Source organism: Urocampus carinirostris, chromosome 11 (assembly GCF_059441175.1).
Source record: "Urocampus carinirostris isolate Australia breed hairy pipefish chromosome 11, RoL_Ucar_1.0, whole genome shotgun sequence".
Lineage (NCBI taxonomy): Eukaryota > Metazoa > Chordata > Actinopteri > Syngnathiformes > Syngnathidae > Urocampus > Urocampus carinirostris.
In genome coordinates this window covers 19,129,389-19,147,653 of record NC_142359.1, presented here as the reverse complement: position 1 = coordinate 19,147,653, position 18,265 = coordinate 19,129,389, and the positions used below count along the sequence as shown (strand labels likewise).

Sequence of the window (18,265 nt, the reverse complement as noted above, 5' to 3'; positions counted from 1 at the left end):
GAAAGGGGCGTGTTGTACGTATACTTCCGTACTTGTTTCCCCTTTTAAAACAACCGTGTGAACTCTCGCGAGAGCCGTAGCGCGCAACTACTCTCGCACATGCGCATCCTTGAACCAATACAGGAAGCTAATTCTGGAAACGATGTCAATAACGAATTAAAAGTTTTAAAAGCGACGGCACTCAACATTGATAAACTTCAGGACTTTATAAAAGCAGCTGTTACTAAAAGCAATGGACACTAAAGAGTGGTAAGACAACCATGTATGCTAAATTGACAAAGAAATGCGTCTGAAAAGTTAGCCGCTGTTAGCATAGTGAAAAGTCGCACAGGTGTATTTCACATGGGGTTTGAGCTTAGACAGCAGTTTTCTTGCGACATTTACACTGCAAAGTCCGTAGAAACAATAACATAATCGAAAATATGTTATATATTATAGTATATATAGTATATTATATTATAGTGGAGCAAATACGATGAAAAAAAGGTAACATCTGAATTATAACGGTGCGCTTGTTTTTAAAAAAATCGAATTGAACTGTCTTTATTGTCATTGATAGCAACGTAGTGAAACGTGTATGCAATGATTTGACCTGGCTCTCCAAGTCATACACGTAATAAAGACTTTAAAGATAAAATAAGACAAAAAAACTGTCAAAAGTATTTTTAACAGGGGTTGGGAAACTATGGCTCGCGAGCTATATATGGCTCTTTTCATGAGTACATCTGGCTCGGAGACAACATATTAAGCATGCGAGTATTCTCTCTGAGAATATATCTGAAACAATTGCATGCAAAATCAACCTACACATTGATCCTTGACGGTACGATCCAGTATATATTGGGCACAGTTTGACTGCAGTTAACAATCTATTCCAGGGGTAATTCACCTATTCGGTAAGGAGTGCCACTTTAAAATTTCCTTGTAAATCAGTGTGCCACACTAAGATTAATGACTGGCACAACATTTTTTTTTTAATATCCAACTGAGCTGTCATTTTACACTAGTCCAAATATACGACATAGATAGACATTGAAATCGTATAACTCACCTATTTATTTAGCACTATTCTTGTTCATCAATAAACTAAAAAATGTGAGCAACGCGTGGAAAGGCCTGTAGACATCCATGACCTCAACTTTTGACCACAAGAATTCAACCAACAATGAACTATAATCAAAAAACAAGTGATAGGAACAGCTACCATACTATTCACCAATGAAATCTTCTAGCAGAAAATACCAAATTGAAACACTCGCGCACACACACGCTTTCTGCAGGCCTCTCCTCTTGACGTTCAACACTTCTGGCTGACATGGGGATGTGTTTTATTCTTGTTTTTGATTGTCTGTTAGGTAAGCCACCAAACAAAAGCTCTGAGCTCGAAAAGAACGCTTCTTTAATATATTCACATTAATTAAAAGATGCAGCACGGCGGCGCGGTGGTTAGCGCTTGTGCGGCACGGTGGTTAGCGCTTGTGCGGCACAGTTCTGAGGTCATGGGTTCAAATCCAGCTACCAACCTTCCTGTGCGGGGTTTGCAGGTTCTCCCCGTGCTTTCGTGGGTTTCCTCCGGGCACTCCGGTTTCCTCCCACATTCCAAAACATGCATGTCAGGTTAATTGGCCGGTCCAAATTGTCCCTAGGTGTGTCCCTGTCTGTCCCTGTGTGCCCTGCGACTGGCTGGCAACCAGTTCAGGGTGTCCCTTGCCCACTGCCCGGAGATGGCTGGGATGGGCTCCAGCACCCCCGCGACCCTACTGAGGATAAGCGGTGCAGAAAATGGATGGATGAATGGATAATTAAAAGATTTTCCGTGCTTTGCTATGCAGTGAGCAATGCGTTTTTAGCAGTGACAATGGTTTTCAGGGTCTGTGTTTTTTTTGCCGTATCTGGAAGCAGCGCATTTTAATGTCTCCGCCTTGTCAGACTCGTCCTTGAATTCATGTTCAGGATTCGCTATGTATTAACGTTTACTACTTGATGCGCGAGGTACAACGCTCTCAAGGCATAATGCACAAACAGCACGGTCATTTTTTTCGCACAAAGCCCTCATTTGCCCACGCTGGCTGAAAAGAACGATTTTTTTCGCTGGAGGAGCCGTCATGAGTCATTCGTTTATCGCGCACCTGTGTTTCGTTGGCTCGGTTAAAACACGGATCTCTCCTCTGCGCTGCGCAGACTCACACTCACAAACGGAGCAGAGGAGGAGGGGCGCGACCGTAAAGCCTCTAAACAACACGGCGTGCAACTGAAAATGTCTAAATTTCAGGTAAATGCGCTTTAAAAAAAAAACAACATTATTATTTTGCCGTGGGGTCGCGTGCCCCTGGTTAACCCCTCGCGTGCCACTGCTAGAACGCATGTCATAGGTTGCCGACTCCTGGTCTATACCAAAAGACCCCTTTTAGGCTGTTCATCACTAAAGAATCCTTTCAGTGGAAGCTCATTGAATAGTCCATTTTCACTGTTGAAACACTTTTTTCATTAAAACGCTTATACAAAAACTGTAAACTCTCCTTGACGCCAGGAAACCACCCAGAGCAATTTGATTGGGTGCGTGGTAGGGATGGGCGGAGCTATAAACGGAGTGCCCGCCTTCTCCCACTCACCCACCGCTGTCTGCGCTGAAGGTAAACATATCGGTATCATCGTTTGTAGAATGTTGTGACATTTTTGCAAATTAACTTTGCTTGCAGCTTGAAACCATTATTTATGACAAAAATGACGTTCAAAATGAGACTTGACACTCTTTGTTAACTGTGGGAGAAAGATAAATTTTAAGTGGTATATTTATATTGACATCTGGCATTATAAGTATTTCATAAATTTGATCAATTGTTATCTCAAACAGTGAATTAAAACGTGCTGAAAATTTTGCTTTTGTCTGGAGAGCGGGTTGGGCGGTTTTGCTGAATTTTGTCTTTATTCAAATATTTACAAAAAAATTGTAATAAACCAAACAATTTTAACTTTTTACACTCCGAACAACAACACAAAATCCCTGAAAATGCAAAACAATAAAATCAAAATTCAAAACATTCACTCTTAAGTGATATAAATGAATGATAAAATAGAAAAAGAAAATAATTTTTTATTCTATCTTAACCAAATTAGACATAGATCCTCTGAAAAAACACGCACAAATATAGATATTAATAAGCAAAAAAAAATCAAAAGATCACCATTTTTACAGACTAAAAAGTTAAATCAAACATAGTTGACAATGGAGAAAAAATTCTGGGAAAACGGCTTTTTGTAAAAGAATGCATTTCAAGCATTCACTGAACTTATGCATGCACGATGCATTCATTTTCCAGAAACTTTTCAGCGCCCGATGTTTTTGGTGATGTGATCGCAAGATCTTGGTCACTCTGGCAATCGCATTCTTACAGACGTGCACGAAACATCCTCCCTCTCTGCCCTGACGATGATGGATGACTTAGTCATCTATCTTAAAAATAAATAGGTTCTGTTTAAGCGTCTGTCTGTTCTTACACATATTTTCTCAGAGGCTGCCTACACACAGGAATTAACACTGGGAAGTAGGGGGGGTTCCTCGACATGTGGACAAATATTTTATCAAAGCCACTCCGTCCATTTAATGGTGAAATATTATACTTTAATCATTCCCAGAGGGTTGATACATACCGATGAGCTGTGCCAAACCCTTTATAACGTATTTTTTTAAATAAAATATAAAAAGTATTCAATGTTGACAATATCTCTGTATTATTTGCCCTCATGTAGGTTTTAGATCAGGGGATGGTGTCATAATAGTCTGTGGTTTGCAATAGTCTGTGGTCTGTGCAGCCCTTTGAGACTCTTTGTGATTGAGGGCTTTACAAATATACAAGTAAACATGACATATTTTGGCTCTCGGAGACTATGTTTCTCAAAACGTATTTATACATCATGGCATTGAATGAGCTAATGAGCCATCAATGCAGGTAACATTCATGTGATTAAAATGACATTATTTACATTTTCAGTCAAGTTAAAAACGTGGAAGTGACAGAATGCCGGACTCCTGACAACAGCGAAGTCGCCAACAACAACAGTCGTGCTAAGGTAATGGTACTACGATCCGGCCGGTCCCCCCGTTGGGCAGTGTCTGTCTGTTTGTGTGTAACGTCTATGTGTACAGACGGTAAGCCCAGCTGCCGGAGAACATCCTCTCCAGTACAATTACACATTTTGGTACAGTCGAAGAAACCTCAGTCGTCCCGCGTACACAAAGAATTATGAACAAAGCATCCGTGTGATTGGCACTGTGGCATCGGTACGCAAACACACACACCAACATGCAGAATTATCTGGATATCCAGTTTTCCAAACGTGTGTTATTCCAGGTGGAGCAGTTCTGGAAGTTCTACAGTCATCTAATACGTCCGGGAGACCTTTGCGCACCCAGCGACTTTCACTTGTTCAAGGAGGGCATCAAACCTATGTGGGAGGTAAAGAGTCCTCTATGCCAGCTGTCGGCAACTTTTTCAGTACCACGGACCAGTTTAATGGCCGACTGTATTCTAGCGGCCCGGCTCAATAATGAAATTAGTAATAATAATGATAATATTAATACCGTATTTTCACGACCATAGGGCACACCATGTTAAAAGGCGCGGTCTCCGCTGCTTGTTCTACTTCTGTATTTAATACATACATTGGGCACACCTGATTTTCGGGTGCGGGTGCCCTCTGACACAGATATATATCATATAAGTTGGCATATTTAAAAATACAACAGGAGCAAAACTGAGTTTGGTTGTGGTTTATAAAGGGATTGATTACAAAGTGAAAACGCATGAATAAAACAAAAGTTTTTAAAAATGAGCATGTCACTTCTTCTCCAGTTTTGCTCCACCCACGACTGCTGAATTATCCAACCTCATACTGAAATCCAAGCCCATCACTTGCCAGCTCGACCCCCTCCCTTCATCCCTTGTTAAATCCTGCCTCCCTTCCCTGCTTCCTCTCATATCTGCCATTATCCACTCCTCACTCTCTTCTGGTATTGTCCCATCACTTTTCAAAACCGCTGCTGTTAGCCCTACGCTGAAAAAACATTGTGCTGACCCCAACAACTTTGACAACCTCCGCCCCATCTCCAACCTTCCATTTATTTCAAAAATCCTTGAAAAAACTGTTGCTGCTCAACTCCACTCGCACCTGTCCCTCCACTCTCTCTATGAGCCCTTTCAGTCTGGTTTCCGCCCCCGCCACAGCACAGAGACTGCCCTAATCCATATTGTAAATGATCTCCTCATAGCATCTGACTCCGGTTTAGTCTCCATCCTCATCCTCCTAGACTTGAGCGCCGCCTTCGACACAATCTCTCACCCTATCCTCCTCAATAGACTCTCCTCCATTGGGCTCACCCATACTCCCCTCAGTTGGTTCCATTCCTACCTCACTGGCCGCACTCGGTTTGTCCAGCTGAAATCCTTCACCTCAAAGCCCTCCCTAGTCACCACAGGTGTTCCCCAGGGATCTGTCTTAGGTCCTCTTCTCTTCATCGTCTACCTCTTGCCTCTTGGTCATATCCTCCGCAAATTTAATATCCACTTTCACTGCTTTGCTGATGACACCCAACTCTACCTCTCCTGCAAACCAAACTCCATACTCCCACCTCCCTCCCTCACCTCTTGCCTTTCCGAACTCAAAACATGGTTCACAACAAACTTTCTTAAATTAAATGCCAATAAAACAGAATTCCTCCTTCTTGGCACCAAATCCACTTTATCCAAAGTAAACAATTTCTCTCTCAACATCGACAGCTCCTTAGTGTCCCCCTCCCCCCAGGTCAAGAGTCTGGGTGTCATCCTGGATAGCATGCTTACCTTCCACTCACATATCAACACCATCACCCGCACTGCTTATTTCCACCTGCGCAATATTACCAGACTCCGCCCTTCCCTCACCCCCCACACCACTGCTATTCTCGTCCACAGTCTTGTCACATCCCGCCTTGACTACTGCAATGCTCTCCTCTTCGGCCTTCCTCAAAAGTCCCTCCATAAAATTCAGCTGGTTCAAAACGCCTCTGCTCGCATCATCACAAAAACATCTTCCCAGCAGCACATCACCCCCGTTCTCCAACAGCTACACTGGCTTCCTATTCAGCATCGCATCAGCTACAAACTGATCCTATATACATATATGGCCATTCACAACCTGGCTCCTCCTTACCTGTCCGACCTTCTCCAGGTGCACGTCCCCACTCGCTCCCTCAGATCCTCGTCCTCCCTCCGACTGTCAGTGCCCCCTGCCCATCTAATCACCATGGGAGCCAGAGCCTTCAGTCGCGCTGCTCCCAAGCTCTGGAACAATCTACCTCCGGACCTCCAAAACTGCACACCTGTCTCCACTTTTAAGTCCCGTCTAAAAACACACCTGTTCAGGACTGCCTACAACACATAGCTTCTCCATTTCCTATGTTTTTATGATTTTATGTCTTGTTTTTATTTATTATTTCGCTTACAACTTTTTAAATTGTATTTTTTCCATTGTTTGTACAGTGTCCTTGGGTGGCCTGAAAGGCGTTTTTAAATAAAATGCATTATTATTATTATTATCATTATCCTTATTATGTAGCAATACGTGCAACGGGGTCTGAAAAGTCTCCTTTTACCGTTGTGCGTTGCTCAATGATCCATTGCTCAACTCATCCCTCCAACTCTTGCCACCTCGTCTTATTCCCGCGGAAGCTCAGCTCCGCTTTCTTGACATGTCGGAATTTGTTTCTCTACTTCCTTTACTTGCGAACCATCTATTCTTAATCGTCAATTTACTCGAGGCTTCTCGGTTTCCATGTTTTTCCGTGTAGTGTAGAAATCAACACACAATTGCAGACTAAAACACGGTAAGCATTTAATGTAGGGATATTAAGGTTTTGGAAATCATTAATATTTGGGGGACAACTCTGTTCAGCCTTGGGTAGCACAATAACTTTCAAATTGCTAGGCAGGGTTGGGTAGGGTTACTTTAACTTGATTACTTTCAATTACTTTTGGATTACTCCAATACCAAATATGCTAATAAAAGACAAAAGAAACTAAATATGAATAAAATGACTCAATTTTGTGCAGGTTTGGAGAGTAACGGAATACATGGAACGGCAAAAATGATGTTGGCAAGCTGTTTGGATTTATTTTCATTTTGTTTCTGTCGCAATTTATGTTAGTTTTGCCGGAGATCAAAGAGATCAAAGCCAGGAGAGAAAGCTTACCACGTGTTGTGAGTCATAATTTTATTCATGTTTAGTTTATTTTGTCTTTTATTAGCATATTTGGTTTTGGAATAATCCAAAAGTAATTGAAATTAATCAAGTTAAGGTGACCCTACCCAACCTGTTGCTAGCTACACTACGGTGTTGGCATCCATGAGTACTCCTGCAAACAATGAGCTTACAGAGCTAGCCTTAGTTCTCGTCCCATTTGCGATTTCTGTTTGCTTTACCGCATTTTTACTTAACAGATTTGACACTGGGGAGAAACGCCGATTTTAAATTCGCTAAAAAAGAAAATCACAATATAAACATTAATCAGTTTTTGTCACACCCCTTGTATCGATCTGAGCCAAGTACTTGCGTAATATCGATAATATTGGATCGATCTGTCCTGACTTGCGATATTTGTTGACCGATCAATTATTCCTCAATTACGGTGATATACTACCGTATTGCGCCCCCAAAATTTTGGGGAGTGGCATTAGGTCAAAAGAAAAGTGCGTGTTTACACAAATAAATACGGTATAAGCCAAAAATAAGGCCTCCTTTTTGTGCGGTTTGGTACCAAACAACCTGGTGGTTGCCGACCACTGGTTATACCTACTTAATAATTTCAATAAAGAAGAACGTTTGACTAGTGCACTTTTCCATTGGAATTTTTTGCATAAGGGAAGCCACATTTGCATTATTTTAATTACGTTTTTTCCCGAGTAGACATTTTCCGTAGCTTATGCAATCGATGTTTCTCTTTTGGGAAACTCTTGAATGAAACGAAACTTTTAGCGTCTCGTACCTCATTCCAGGACGAGTGCAACCGCAGCGGAGGCAAGTGGATCATCCGGCTTCGAAAAGGGCTTGCAAGTCGATTCTGGGAGAACATCATTCTCGCTATGGTGGGCGAGCAGTTTATGGTCGGGGAGGAAATCTGCGGCGCCGTTGTCTCAATTCGTTTTCAGGTATGAAAGCGGAATTGCAGTTTACACTCACGTTGACAGTACATTGCCGATTTATTACACCACCCTATAACTTTTTGACATATTGCCGTTTTTCAGCCTTCACAATTATAGATAAAAACACTCATGTTTTAAGACAACATATCGGACACAATCTTGAAAAGGAACCCTAGTTATTCCAATTTTATATTGTGCTCACAAATTGAGTTAATACTTGGTACAGGCCCCTTTTGCTGCAATCACAACCATAAGTCTTTTTTTATGTACGTTTAGTTTTGCACCTCTTGAAGGATAATTTTTTTGCTCATTCTTACTTTAAGAAAACAGCCTAAGTTTCTTGAAGTTTGATGGGTATTGTTTGTGCACGGCATTTATCGGTTCTTTCCATAAATGCTCTATTGGACTGAGGTGGGCTAAATTTCATAATAATAGCAATTTTCGATCATACACTCATCTGGAATATTTTTCAAACTATGATGAGATCAAAAAATAATATAATAAAGTGCAAAAATCTATTAACCATAAACAACACATTCTTCAAGTAGAAGTATTTGGAGTGACCCGGTAATTAATCAAGATCATGTCGAACAGTAGAAAATATACAGCCTCGACTTTGACAAATGTGGGCGAGTGAGTCTTTCCACAATGTTATAGTTAAGGTCTCAGAATCTGGTATTAGATACTAAATTATTTAGCATTAGCTGATAAAGTGATACTTTTTTTACATTTAAAAACATCAACATTTTTTGGGTTGAATCTGTGTTTGGCGATTCCGCCAAACCCATTGCTTTCATTGCGAAGTCTTTATTTTTAAAACAAAATTACAATCTTGATTTTGATCTTTATTTTTTTAAACAGAATGTGGCCAAAAAGCAGATTTCTGGCTAATTTCTTTTCAAGATCTAACCAAAAATCTCACATTATAGAAAACCTAGTGGACAGAGATTGTGGGATATTTTGATCAAAGCACTCGTTTGCTCTGCATATTTTTTAGACGCCCAGAGAGTTTTCCTTCGGCTTTAACTCATGGGAGAGCCCTGTTTAAGCTCTTGCGGCCCACTCTAATGGTCCCTGGAGATAACTTAAAAATTGGGGTGGATGCTTGAAAAACGAATAGCCTCATTCAGCCTAATGTGTCAAGACCAGAACGGGCGCCGCACGGGCGGGGCCAATTGGGCGCCATGGCAACCGTGACATAATGTGTCTCAGCAATCTCTTGAAATATCTTTAAATGGTTAATGGTCTGCATTTATATAGTGCTTTTCAAGTCAATGAAGACCTCCCAAAGCGCTTTACAATGTGCTTCACACTTATTCACACACGATCAGCAGTCATGCAAGGTGCCTACCTGCTTATTGGGACCATTAGGGATTCAGTGTCACTTCGACATATAACACGGAGGAGTCGGGAATAGAACCTGCGACCTCTTGATCCCAAAGTTTGTTAAATGAAGTGTCTGTCCAAATGAAGGTCAGATTTGATATGAAATTGAATGTTTGTGTGTGTCAGGAGGACTTCCTTTCAATCTGGAACAAGAGGTCCAGCGACTCCATAACAACATCCAGAATCCGAGATACTTTGAGGCGGATTCTAAACCTTCCTGCAAGCACTATCATGGAGTACAAGACACATAATGACAGCCTCAGGTGTGTATAGCACAATGACCTTATTATCTGCACTATAAGGGCCACCCGATTATAAGGGGCAACCCCCTGAAATAGAAATTCGTCATATATTTTTCCATACATAAGGTGCACCGGACTATAAGGTGCATGAAATAAGACTACAGTAAGAGACTCCTTCAGACTCCTTATACACCTAAAGGTGGCGCCTGTAACTTAAAAAATATTTTACTTGCTGAAGCCATATTATGACTGAAAGCATCATTCCAGCCACGGTCAAGCTGCCTTTTGGGGTTTGGGTTGGCATTCGGACTGTATTTGAAATGGTTCTTTTCTTACTTTTGCCATTTTCATCCTCAAATACATAATAACAGCTCGTGAAATCACTGTCCTAAAATATTGTATGCACCAGGCATCAAACCTGGGTCATGTCTGCGAGACCGCAGACAACAAGCGATACGGATCATTTTTCCGGTGACAAAAACACTGATTTGCATAGTGCATTTCGTTCTGCATTCTGGTAGAATAATCAGAAATAATCTCACCTGTGTGTCAATACCGTCGCAGTTCATTTTTAAGAACTTGTATAGTATTTTGTTAAAACTTCATTTTTTTTCTCTATTGTCAAACATTCGTTTCTGGCACTGTGAGTTAATATGGTGTTATAATGAGGTAATCCCTAATGCCTTTTCGTTGGTCATCGTTACCACTTGTGGTAAAGTGTCTCCCACGACCCTGGATCAAATCCCATTGCCTACAGTGTTATGCGATTTCTGCCTATTCTTTTTCTTTTCTCTTTTCCTCATTTCTTCTTTTTTTGCTTTTTTAATGTTTTCATTTTTTCTGTCTTGTTTCAATCATTTTTCTTTTCTCTTCCCCCTTTGTCCTTGATTCTGTCCTTATTTCCTTTCTTCTTGCCTGCCTTTTTATTGTTTTTTTGTTTTTTTTCTGGCTTCCACCACCTTTCCTTTCTTTTCTTCATTTCTTTTCTTTCATCCACTTTTTTTCTGTCCCTTTGTGTTTTTCCCCTCTTACTCTTCCTTCTATTTTTGCCCTATTGTTTTTTACTTTTTTTTATTTCCTTTTTTTCTTACTTCAGTTTCTTACTTTCAGTTGGACACCATGTGGCCACCTATGATTCTTTTGGATTTCAACACAATTTTAAGAGAATTTTCCTCTGCATTTGTTTTAGGGATAACTCAAGCTTCAGAAGTCTAAAGATGCCTCACTGACAGTTGCCCCTGCAAACTCCCCCCGCCCATCCATGGAATGGAACCTCCCCTTTTTTGCATTCATCTTCATTTTTCAAGATGACTTCGCGAGAGATTTTGTGTGTGAGTGTTTTGCTTAGTGAACCAATTAAAACCAACAGATGCTATTTAAACGTTTGTATTCTTTTATTTTCTTATGAAACCCAAAATAAAATAAATACAATTCATGTAAAAAAAATAAAATGCATGTGAAATATGGTTAAGAAATTACATTCGTGGAAATAAAATAAACAGCACACAGGGTTCCCGTGGATCCTTGAAAAGTAGGAGAAACAGGACTAATGTATGAAAAGGTACTGATAGTATAAAAAATGTGTGTATAAGTATTGAAAATTATGAAAAGGTAATATAGTATGAAAAAGTACTCGATAGTATGAAAGTACTAAAAATTATGAAAAAGTAATAATTGGTATGAAAAAGTACGCGATAGTGTGAAAATTGCAGAAAAGTAGGAGAAACAGGACTAATGTATGAAAAAATACTAATAGTATGAAAAATGTGTGAATAAGTATTGAAAATTATAAAAAAGTAATAAGTAGTATGACAAAGTACTCAAAAGTATGAAAGATTGCTGAAAAGTAGGAGACACAAGTGAAATGTATGAAAAAGTACTGATAGTATTAAGAATGTGTGTAGTATAAGTATTGAAAATTAGGAAAAGGTATATAGTATGATAAAGTACTTGATGGTATGAAAAATGTGTGAAAAGTACAAAAAATTATGAAAAAGATATAATTTATATGAAAAAGTACTGAAAAGTAAGAGAGTACTTGATATTGTGATAAGTATTAAAATGTACAAAATTAATTAAAATGATAAAGTACTAAATAGTGAATTGCAAATCAAAAATTTACATTGTCTCAATTTGTTTGGATCATCAAACAAAAACTTAAAATAAAAACCTTATGATTCATTAGAGGATTGAACTCACGACCTTCAGATGAGGAGACTGACGTGCTACCTACTGCGCCAATGAAGCTATTATCCTTCAAAAAAATTGCAAATAAAAATTTACATTTTCTCAATTGTTTTGGTTTACTTTCCAAAAACGACAATTCAGTGCTTCATGTGAGGGTTGAACTCACGACCTCCAGATTATGAGACTGACGCACTGCCTACTGCGCCAATGAAGCAGTTATGAAGCTAAAAATTGCAAATCAAAAATTTACATTTTCTCCATTTTTTCAGATTACTTTCCAAAATCTTAAAGTAAGATCCATATGCTTCATTTGAGGGTTGTACTCACGACCCTTAGATTGTGAGAAGTAGCGCCAAAGAAGCAGTTATCTTTCTAAAAATTGCAAATCTAAAATTTACACTTTCTCAATTTTTTTGGAATACTTTCCAAAAACTTAAAGTAAGAACCCTGTGACTCATTCGAGAATTGAACTCACAACCCTTAGATTATGAGACTAACATGCTACCTACTGCCCCAAAGAAGCTGATTTTCTGAATGAAATTGCTAAACCAGAATCCGTTTTTTCCCATTTTTTTTCTACTATTTTTCAAAAACTGGATTTTTCAAAAAACTCAGTGCTTCATGTGAGGGTTGAACTCACGACTTTCAGATTATGAGGCTGACGCGCTGCCTACTGTGCCAATGAATAAATTATCTTTTTTAAAACTTGCAAACTCAAAATTTTCATTTTCTCCATTTTTTGGATTACTTTCCAAAAACTTAAAGTAAGAACCCTATGACTCATTTGAAGGTTGAACTCACAACCCATAGGTTATGAGAATGATGTGCTACTACTACTGCACCAATGAAGCTATTATCATACCAAAAATTGCAAATTAAAAATGTACATGTTCTCAATTTTTTTGGATTACTTTCTAAACGCTTAAAGAACCCTACGCTTCATTTGAGGTTGCACTCACGACCCTCAAATTACGAGACTGACGCGCAACCTACTACGCCAATGAAACTGTTAACCTTCTAAAAATTGCAAATTAAAAATTTACATTTTCCCCATTTTTTGGATTACTTTTCAAAATCTCAAAGTAAGAACCCTATGACTCATTTGAGAGTTGAACTCACAACCCTTAGATTATGAGACTAACATGCTACCTACTGCACCAATGAAGCTGAATTTCAGAATTAAATTATTAAACTAAAATCATTTTTTTCTCATTTTTTTTTCTACCGTATTATTTTCCAACAACATGCTTTATTTGACAGTTGAACTCACGACCTTCAGGTTATGGGGCCGACGTGCTACTTACTGCACCAATGAAGCTGTTGTTTTTCAGAAAATTGCAAATCAAAAATTAACATTTTCTCAATTATTTTGGATTACGTTCCAAAAACTCAAAGTAGGAACCCAATGATTCATTTAAGCGTTGAACTCACGATCTTCAGATTATGACCGTGATGTTCTACCTACTGCGTCAATGAAGCTCTTATTCTTCAAAAAATTGCAAATCAAAAGTTTACATTTTCTCAATCTTTTTGGATTACTTTCCAAAAACTAAAAATAAGAATGCTATAATTCATTTGAGGGTTGAACTCACAAACTTCAAATTACGAAACTGACGCACTACCTATTGCACCAATGAAGCTATAACTCTTCAACAAATTAAAAATTAAATTTTTTTCTATTTTTTTGGGATTACTTTCCAAAAACTTAAAGCAAGAACCTTATGCTTCATTTGAGGGTTGATTTTCCAACCTTCAAATTATGAGACTGATGCACTAACTACTGCGCCAAGAAATTGCAAATTAAAAATTTACATTTTTTCAGATTCAGATCTACTTTATTGTCATTCTAGTACACGTGTATACAGAACGAAATGTCGATGCATCTGACCCCCACAGTTTCCTTGAATGTACAGATATAAATAATGTTGTATTGTATTTTGGCTACGTATAGTATTTTACCATAGTGCCGATAGTGCAAGAAGAGTAGCTAACCAGATGTGCAAAATGGGCAGTCAGGTTAACAAGTCAGGTACACAGTAACATTAACCCTGTAACAATAACGCTGTAATTACAATAGTGCAGAGAGCAATGTGCAAGGAGTGGCAAGCTATAAGAAAAAACTGCCAGTAGTGCAAAAAGTCAGATTAGCAGCCGTTTAGATTTAAGTTAACTATATGTTAGATTGACCATTTAACAGTCTAATGGCCAGGGGGACTAGACTATTGCGGAGCCTGGTGGTCCTGCACCGCACACTGCAGTACCTCTTCCCAGAGGCTAGCAGATCTCAATTTTTTTGGATTACTTTAAAAAAACTTAAGAAGCTTATGACTCATTTGAGGGTTGAACTCACGACCTTCATATAATTAGACTAATGCGCGATGTACTGCGCCAATGAAGCTGATTTTCCATATGAAATTGATAAACAAAAATCCATTTTCTTTCATTTTTTTGTATTTTCCAAAAGCTCAAAACGATATTTAAATGCTTCATGTGAGGGTTGAACTCACACTGATATGCCACCTACTGCATCAATTTTTCGGGATTCCTTTCCAAAAACAAAGTAAGAACCCTATGCTTCATTCACAATTTGAACAGGCTAATTAACTTAACATGAATGTTTTTAGGATGGGGGAGGAAACCGGAGTGCCCGGAGTAAACTCACACAAGCACGGGGAGAACGTGCAAACTCCATACAGGAAGATTCAATCTCATGACCTCAGATCTGTGCCGCCGACATGCTTGCCACTCAGCCGCTGTGCTGCCCCTCAAAGTAGTTTAGATAACTATACTCAAGATGATTTTTATTTGGAAACAAAAAGGATCCTTCAAACTTTGGAAATTTCGAAGCAGCCCCAATCTAACCTTTTTATGTTTATATTGCTGTTTTAAATTCTGTTTGTATTAATTATTAATTAAAATTTTCTATCTTTATTTTTTTTCTATCTATTTTTACTTTTCTCCTTCATTTTTAATTTGGGCGTTTTTGCCTCTTTATAATATTTGGTTTTCATGTTTGACTCTGAAAAAGAGAAGAGCACTTATCTTTCTCTTGCAAACCCGACCGTGTCCGGCTAATCCCGTCTCTATTCCTGGCTGCGAACCAGCTGGGACAGTAGAACTAATCCAGATCTGGATTATTAGATTGGAGAAGCGGTGCAGCTAGTGAAAGTGGAGTCCCGATGCTAACCGAGTGGGACTTGTCTTCCCTGCGTATCGACCGTTGTGTATCGGGAAATGATCCGATTTCTTGGGTGATTCATCAAGATCAATACCATTTTTTTATTAAATAAACCCAGCGGAGGGACGTGGATTTTACACCTAAGCCTCCAGCTCCAGTATGAATGAGCGATGTGTTTTTCCTTAACGAACTGTCTATATAAGCTGGCTCTTTGAAGTGAAATTCCCTATTTTATTTGTGAGACTCTGGTGGGGGAGAGGTGATATGGGTAGAATACCCAGCCCCTGCCGCCGACCCGGTTCTGTGGGTCTGACAGTGCCCTGCGCTGCTGAGCACGGTCCACTCAGGAGCCAGCAAGGGATGGGCGGTGGACGCGAATGGACCAGTACTGTGTAGATGTGCAAAACATAAAGCCTGTCTTTTGTTACAAAATCTAGGTCAACCCTTTAATTACCATGGGAGCGCCGGCGCCCCCCGTTGAACAAGTGCTATTCAAATGACTGTAACTCCATTACCGTTGGCCTAAAAGTGAAAGTTTAACAGTCCTTGGATAAAACCTCTAATTTTCAATTTTTTGCGTCAAAGTAGTTCTCTAAAAAACCCACAGGGTGGCAGCAACTTTCTACAATGGATAATCTCTTAGGCATTGGTAGTGGAGAGTTGGATGAACGAACAAGTTTGTCTGGAGAAGATCGATCTCGACCAGAGTAAGTAAAGCATTTTTTTTTTAATCTGTAACCAATAAATAAATTTTAAATAATTATAAGTTTTGATTGTTAAAGGGGCAATGCATTGGAGGGTCATGTATCTGTTATTTTTCTTTTCTAGATTTTTTGTTTTTATCCTCTTATACTTTTGGTCAGTTTTTGTACATTATTATTATTATTTCAATGTACTTACCTTTCCATTAGTTATCTTCCTTCAAGACTAATATATGCCTAATTTTTAGGATGGATACTGCTGAGCCCCATCCTCCCCTCTACCGGAGAGGTTTTATGGTCTGAGTTGGCGGCAGAGATCCGGTGAAATATATGGACACTAGAGAGCAAGACTCAAAAACCTATTTTGGATTTTCTATAACAGTCATACATCCAATTTATGTTGCAAACATGTTCAATTCCAATCTCTACTCCAATATAATCCTGAAAAATCCAAGTCCGTTTTTTTGTTGTTTTTTTTCATTTCAAACTTTCATTAGATTTTCTTAACACATAGTTATGGTAGATATTGCCAGATATCGAGAGTTTGGGTTGTTCTGATAAAAGGGGCAAACAGTAATAACTCATAACATGAGTTCGGACACTTTCACGGACAAAATAACAGAAAAACTGCAGGCGGCCTGGATGAAACTTGTTCAATAAAGGGTTAAACAAGACTATAAAACCAAGACAAAGAAGAACAATGAAGGGTTGATAATTAAAAGGACGTCAGTGAGACAGAAGGTTGGCCGTGACTCGAACGTAATGACTGACATTTTAGGGCCAACACGGCCTGAAATTTGGGTCCGATTCAAAATCTCACCTCAAGGCTGAAAGTGGCGCACAAAACCTATATCTGCTAAAGGCTCGCTCGCATTGGAGTTGTCCAACCTTTCGCCTATTCAATCAACACAACAATATATTTCCTTGTGCAGTCCGGTCTCCTCAAGTTTAACGGCTGTTGGCGCGATTGCTTTGGTGGATTACTGCCTTCTAGCCAATCATAGTTTGAGAAACAGGTGATATTTCCCAACACCCGCTCACAGGTCTTCAGACGCCAACTCAGAATCTGATTAGCTAAACCAATAGCTTTTTTGAAGACTGATTGCATTAGTTGCTGGTGCAGCAACTAATGGTTGAAATGTGATTGGTTGAATGCTTGATATAAAAGCACATCTCTGGAAGCAGCGGAACACGGGAGAAGCAATGAAAAGAAGACACACAAATTGGAATTACGATTACGCTCCCCTACTGACGACCATTCGACTTACGTAAAACGGTAGATACCAACATTTTTTTCGGGATGTCGAAAAATATCCCGACATTGCTGTAAGTTAGATTTTGTATTGTGTGCACCTTTTTCTGAGTATGGGACATTACTGTAGTGCTTCTTTCTGCCGCTACCAGCGTGTAGGACCTCTTGAAGCTCATTTTCCAAAAGTAAGTTAAAATTAACTTTATTTATCTTTATAGAGCATACTGTTTTATAAAATGTTTATTTTTTTAGTACAAAACAATACTGGTTACTTATACAGTACCGCTATACTATGTCTATACTATCTCCAGTGCACCAAGAACTTTGACATTTTTATTGTTTAATATCTCGTGCATCCATTCAATATGGTTGGTGTAAAGTGTAAAGAAGGGCCGAGTGTTTTTTTTTTTTTTTTTTTTTTTTTTAAATGAAAGTGGAATAAGAAAGCTTGATGCGGTTGATAAAATGGTCGGAACGCTTTTTTCGGCTACTTTTTACCACGGAGAAGGACCTCTTGAAGCCCATTTCTCAAAAGTAAGTTAGACTCAACTTTATTTCTCTTTATAGTGTCACAGACTAGGAACGGAGACGGGACCCTATAGCGTTCGTTTTACTCAGTTTTTATTAAGAAAGAGAACAGTGCTTGCATCCACGATCCGATGATCATCGGTCACGGGTAGCAAATAGCAGGAACGCGGAAGTGGCAGTTACGTGTCGAGCAAGGGTAGTCGTTAGCAGCGAGGAAAACAGGTCGATGGCCGGGGTGGAGGAGCGAAAGCAGAAACAGGTCCAGAAAAGAGGTCGGCAACAGGTATCAGGCAGGAAACAGGGCAGGATAGTGTCAGAGAGTAGAAAAGCTTGCCTAGCTAAGAGCATAGGTTCACAGACGGTCTGACAGGTTCCTTTCGGAAGACGGGCCAACAAAACAGTAATCATGATAACAGGTTACTTACACAGTAATGTTTATTCCATTGTTTTTCAACCACTGTGCCGCGACACACGAATGTGCCGTGAGAGATCGTCAGGTGTGCGGTGAGAAATTATCCAATGTCACTTTTCAAATTTAAAATTTCACAAAACATTTATGAATCATTATCTGCAAATATTATGTCATTGTCTTGTGTCTGTGCTTTAAAAACTT

General features: G+C 39.2%; 1 protein-coding gene across 1 annotated transcript; it reads left to right on the top strand.

Moving 5' to 3' along the window:
• Positions 1-77: 77 nt before the first annotated feature.
• eif4e2rs1 (eukaryotic translation initiation factor 4E family member 2 related sequence 1) lies at positions 78-11,181 on the top strand. The gene is made up of 7 exons (XM_088347305.1): positions 78-249; positions 3,993-4,071; positions 4,148-4,282; positions 4,353-4,457; positions 8,032-8,184; positions 9,691-9,827; positions 10,996-11,181. The coding sequence occupies exons 1-7, from the start codon at positions 233-235 to the stop codon at positions 11,033-11,035; spliced, it is 666 nt and encodes a 221-aa protein (XP_088203431.1). The 5' UTR covers positions 78-232; the 3' UTR covers positions 11,036-11,181.
• The last annotated feature ends 7,084 nt before the right edge of the window (positions 11,182-18,265 follow it).

What these genes read in the sequence shown, in the direction of transcription:
- eif4e2rs1 (XM_088347305.1), top strand. An exon ending in TGATTGGCACTGTGGCATCG is followed by an intron (nt 4,283 to 4,352) that starts GTACGCAAACAC and finishes GTGTTATTCCAG; the next exon opens with GTGGAGCAGTTCTGGAAGTT. An exon ending in GCATCAAACCTATGTGGGAG is followed by an intron (nt 4,458 to 8,031) that starts GTAAAGAGTCCT and finishes ACCTCATTCCAG; the next exon opens with GACGAGTGCAACCGCAGCGG.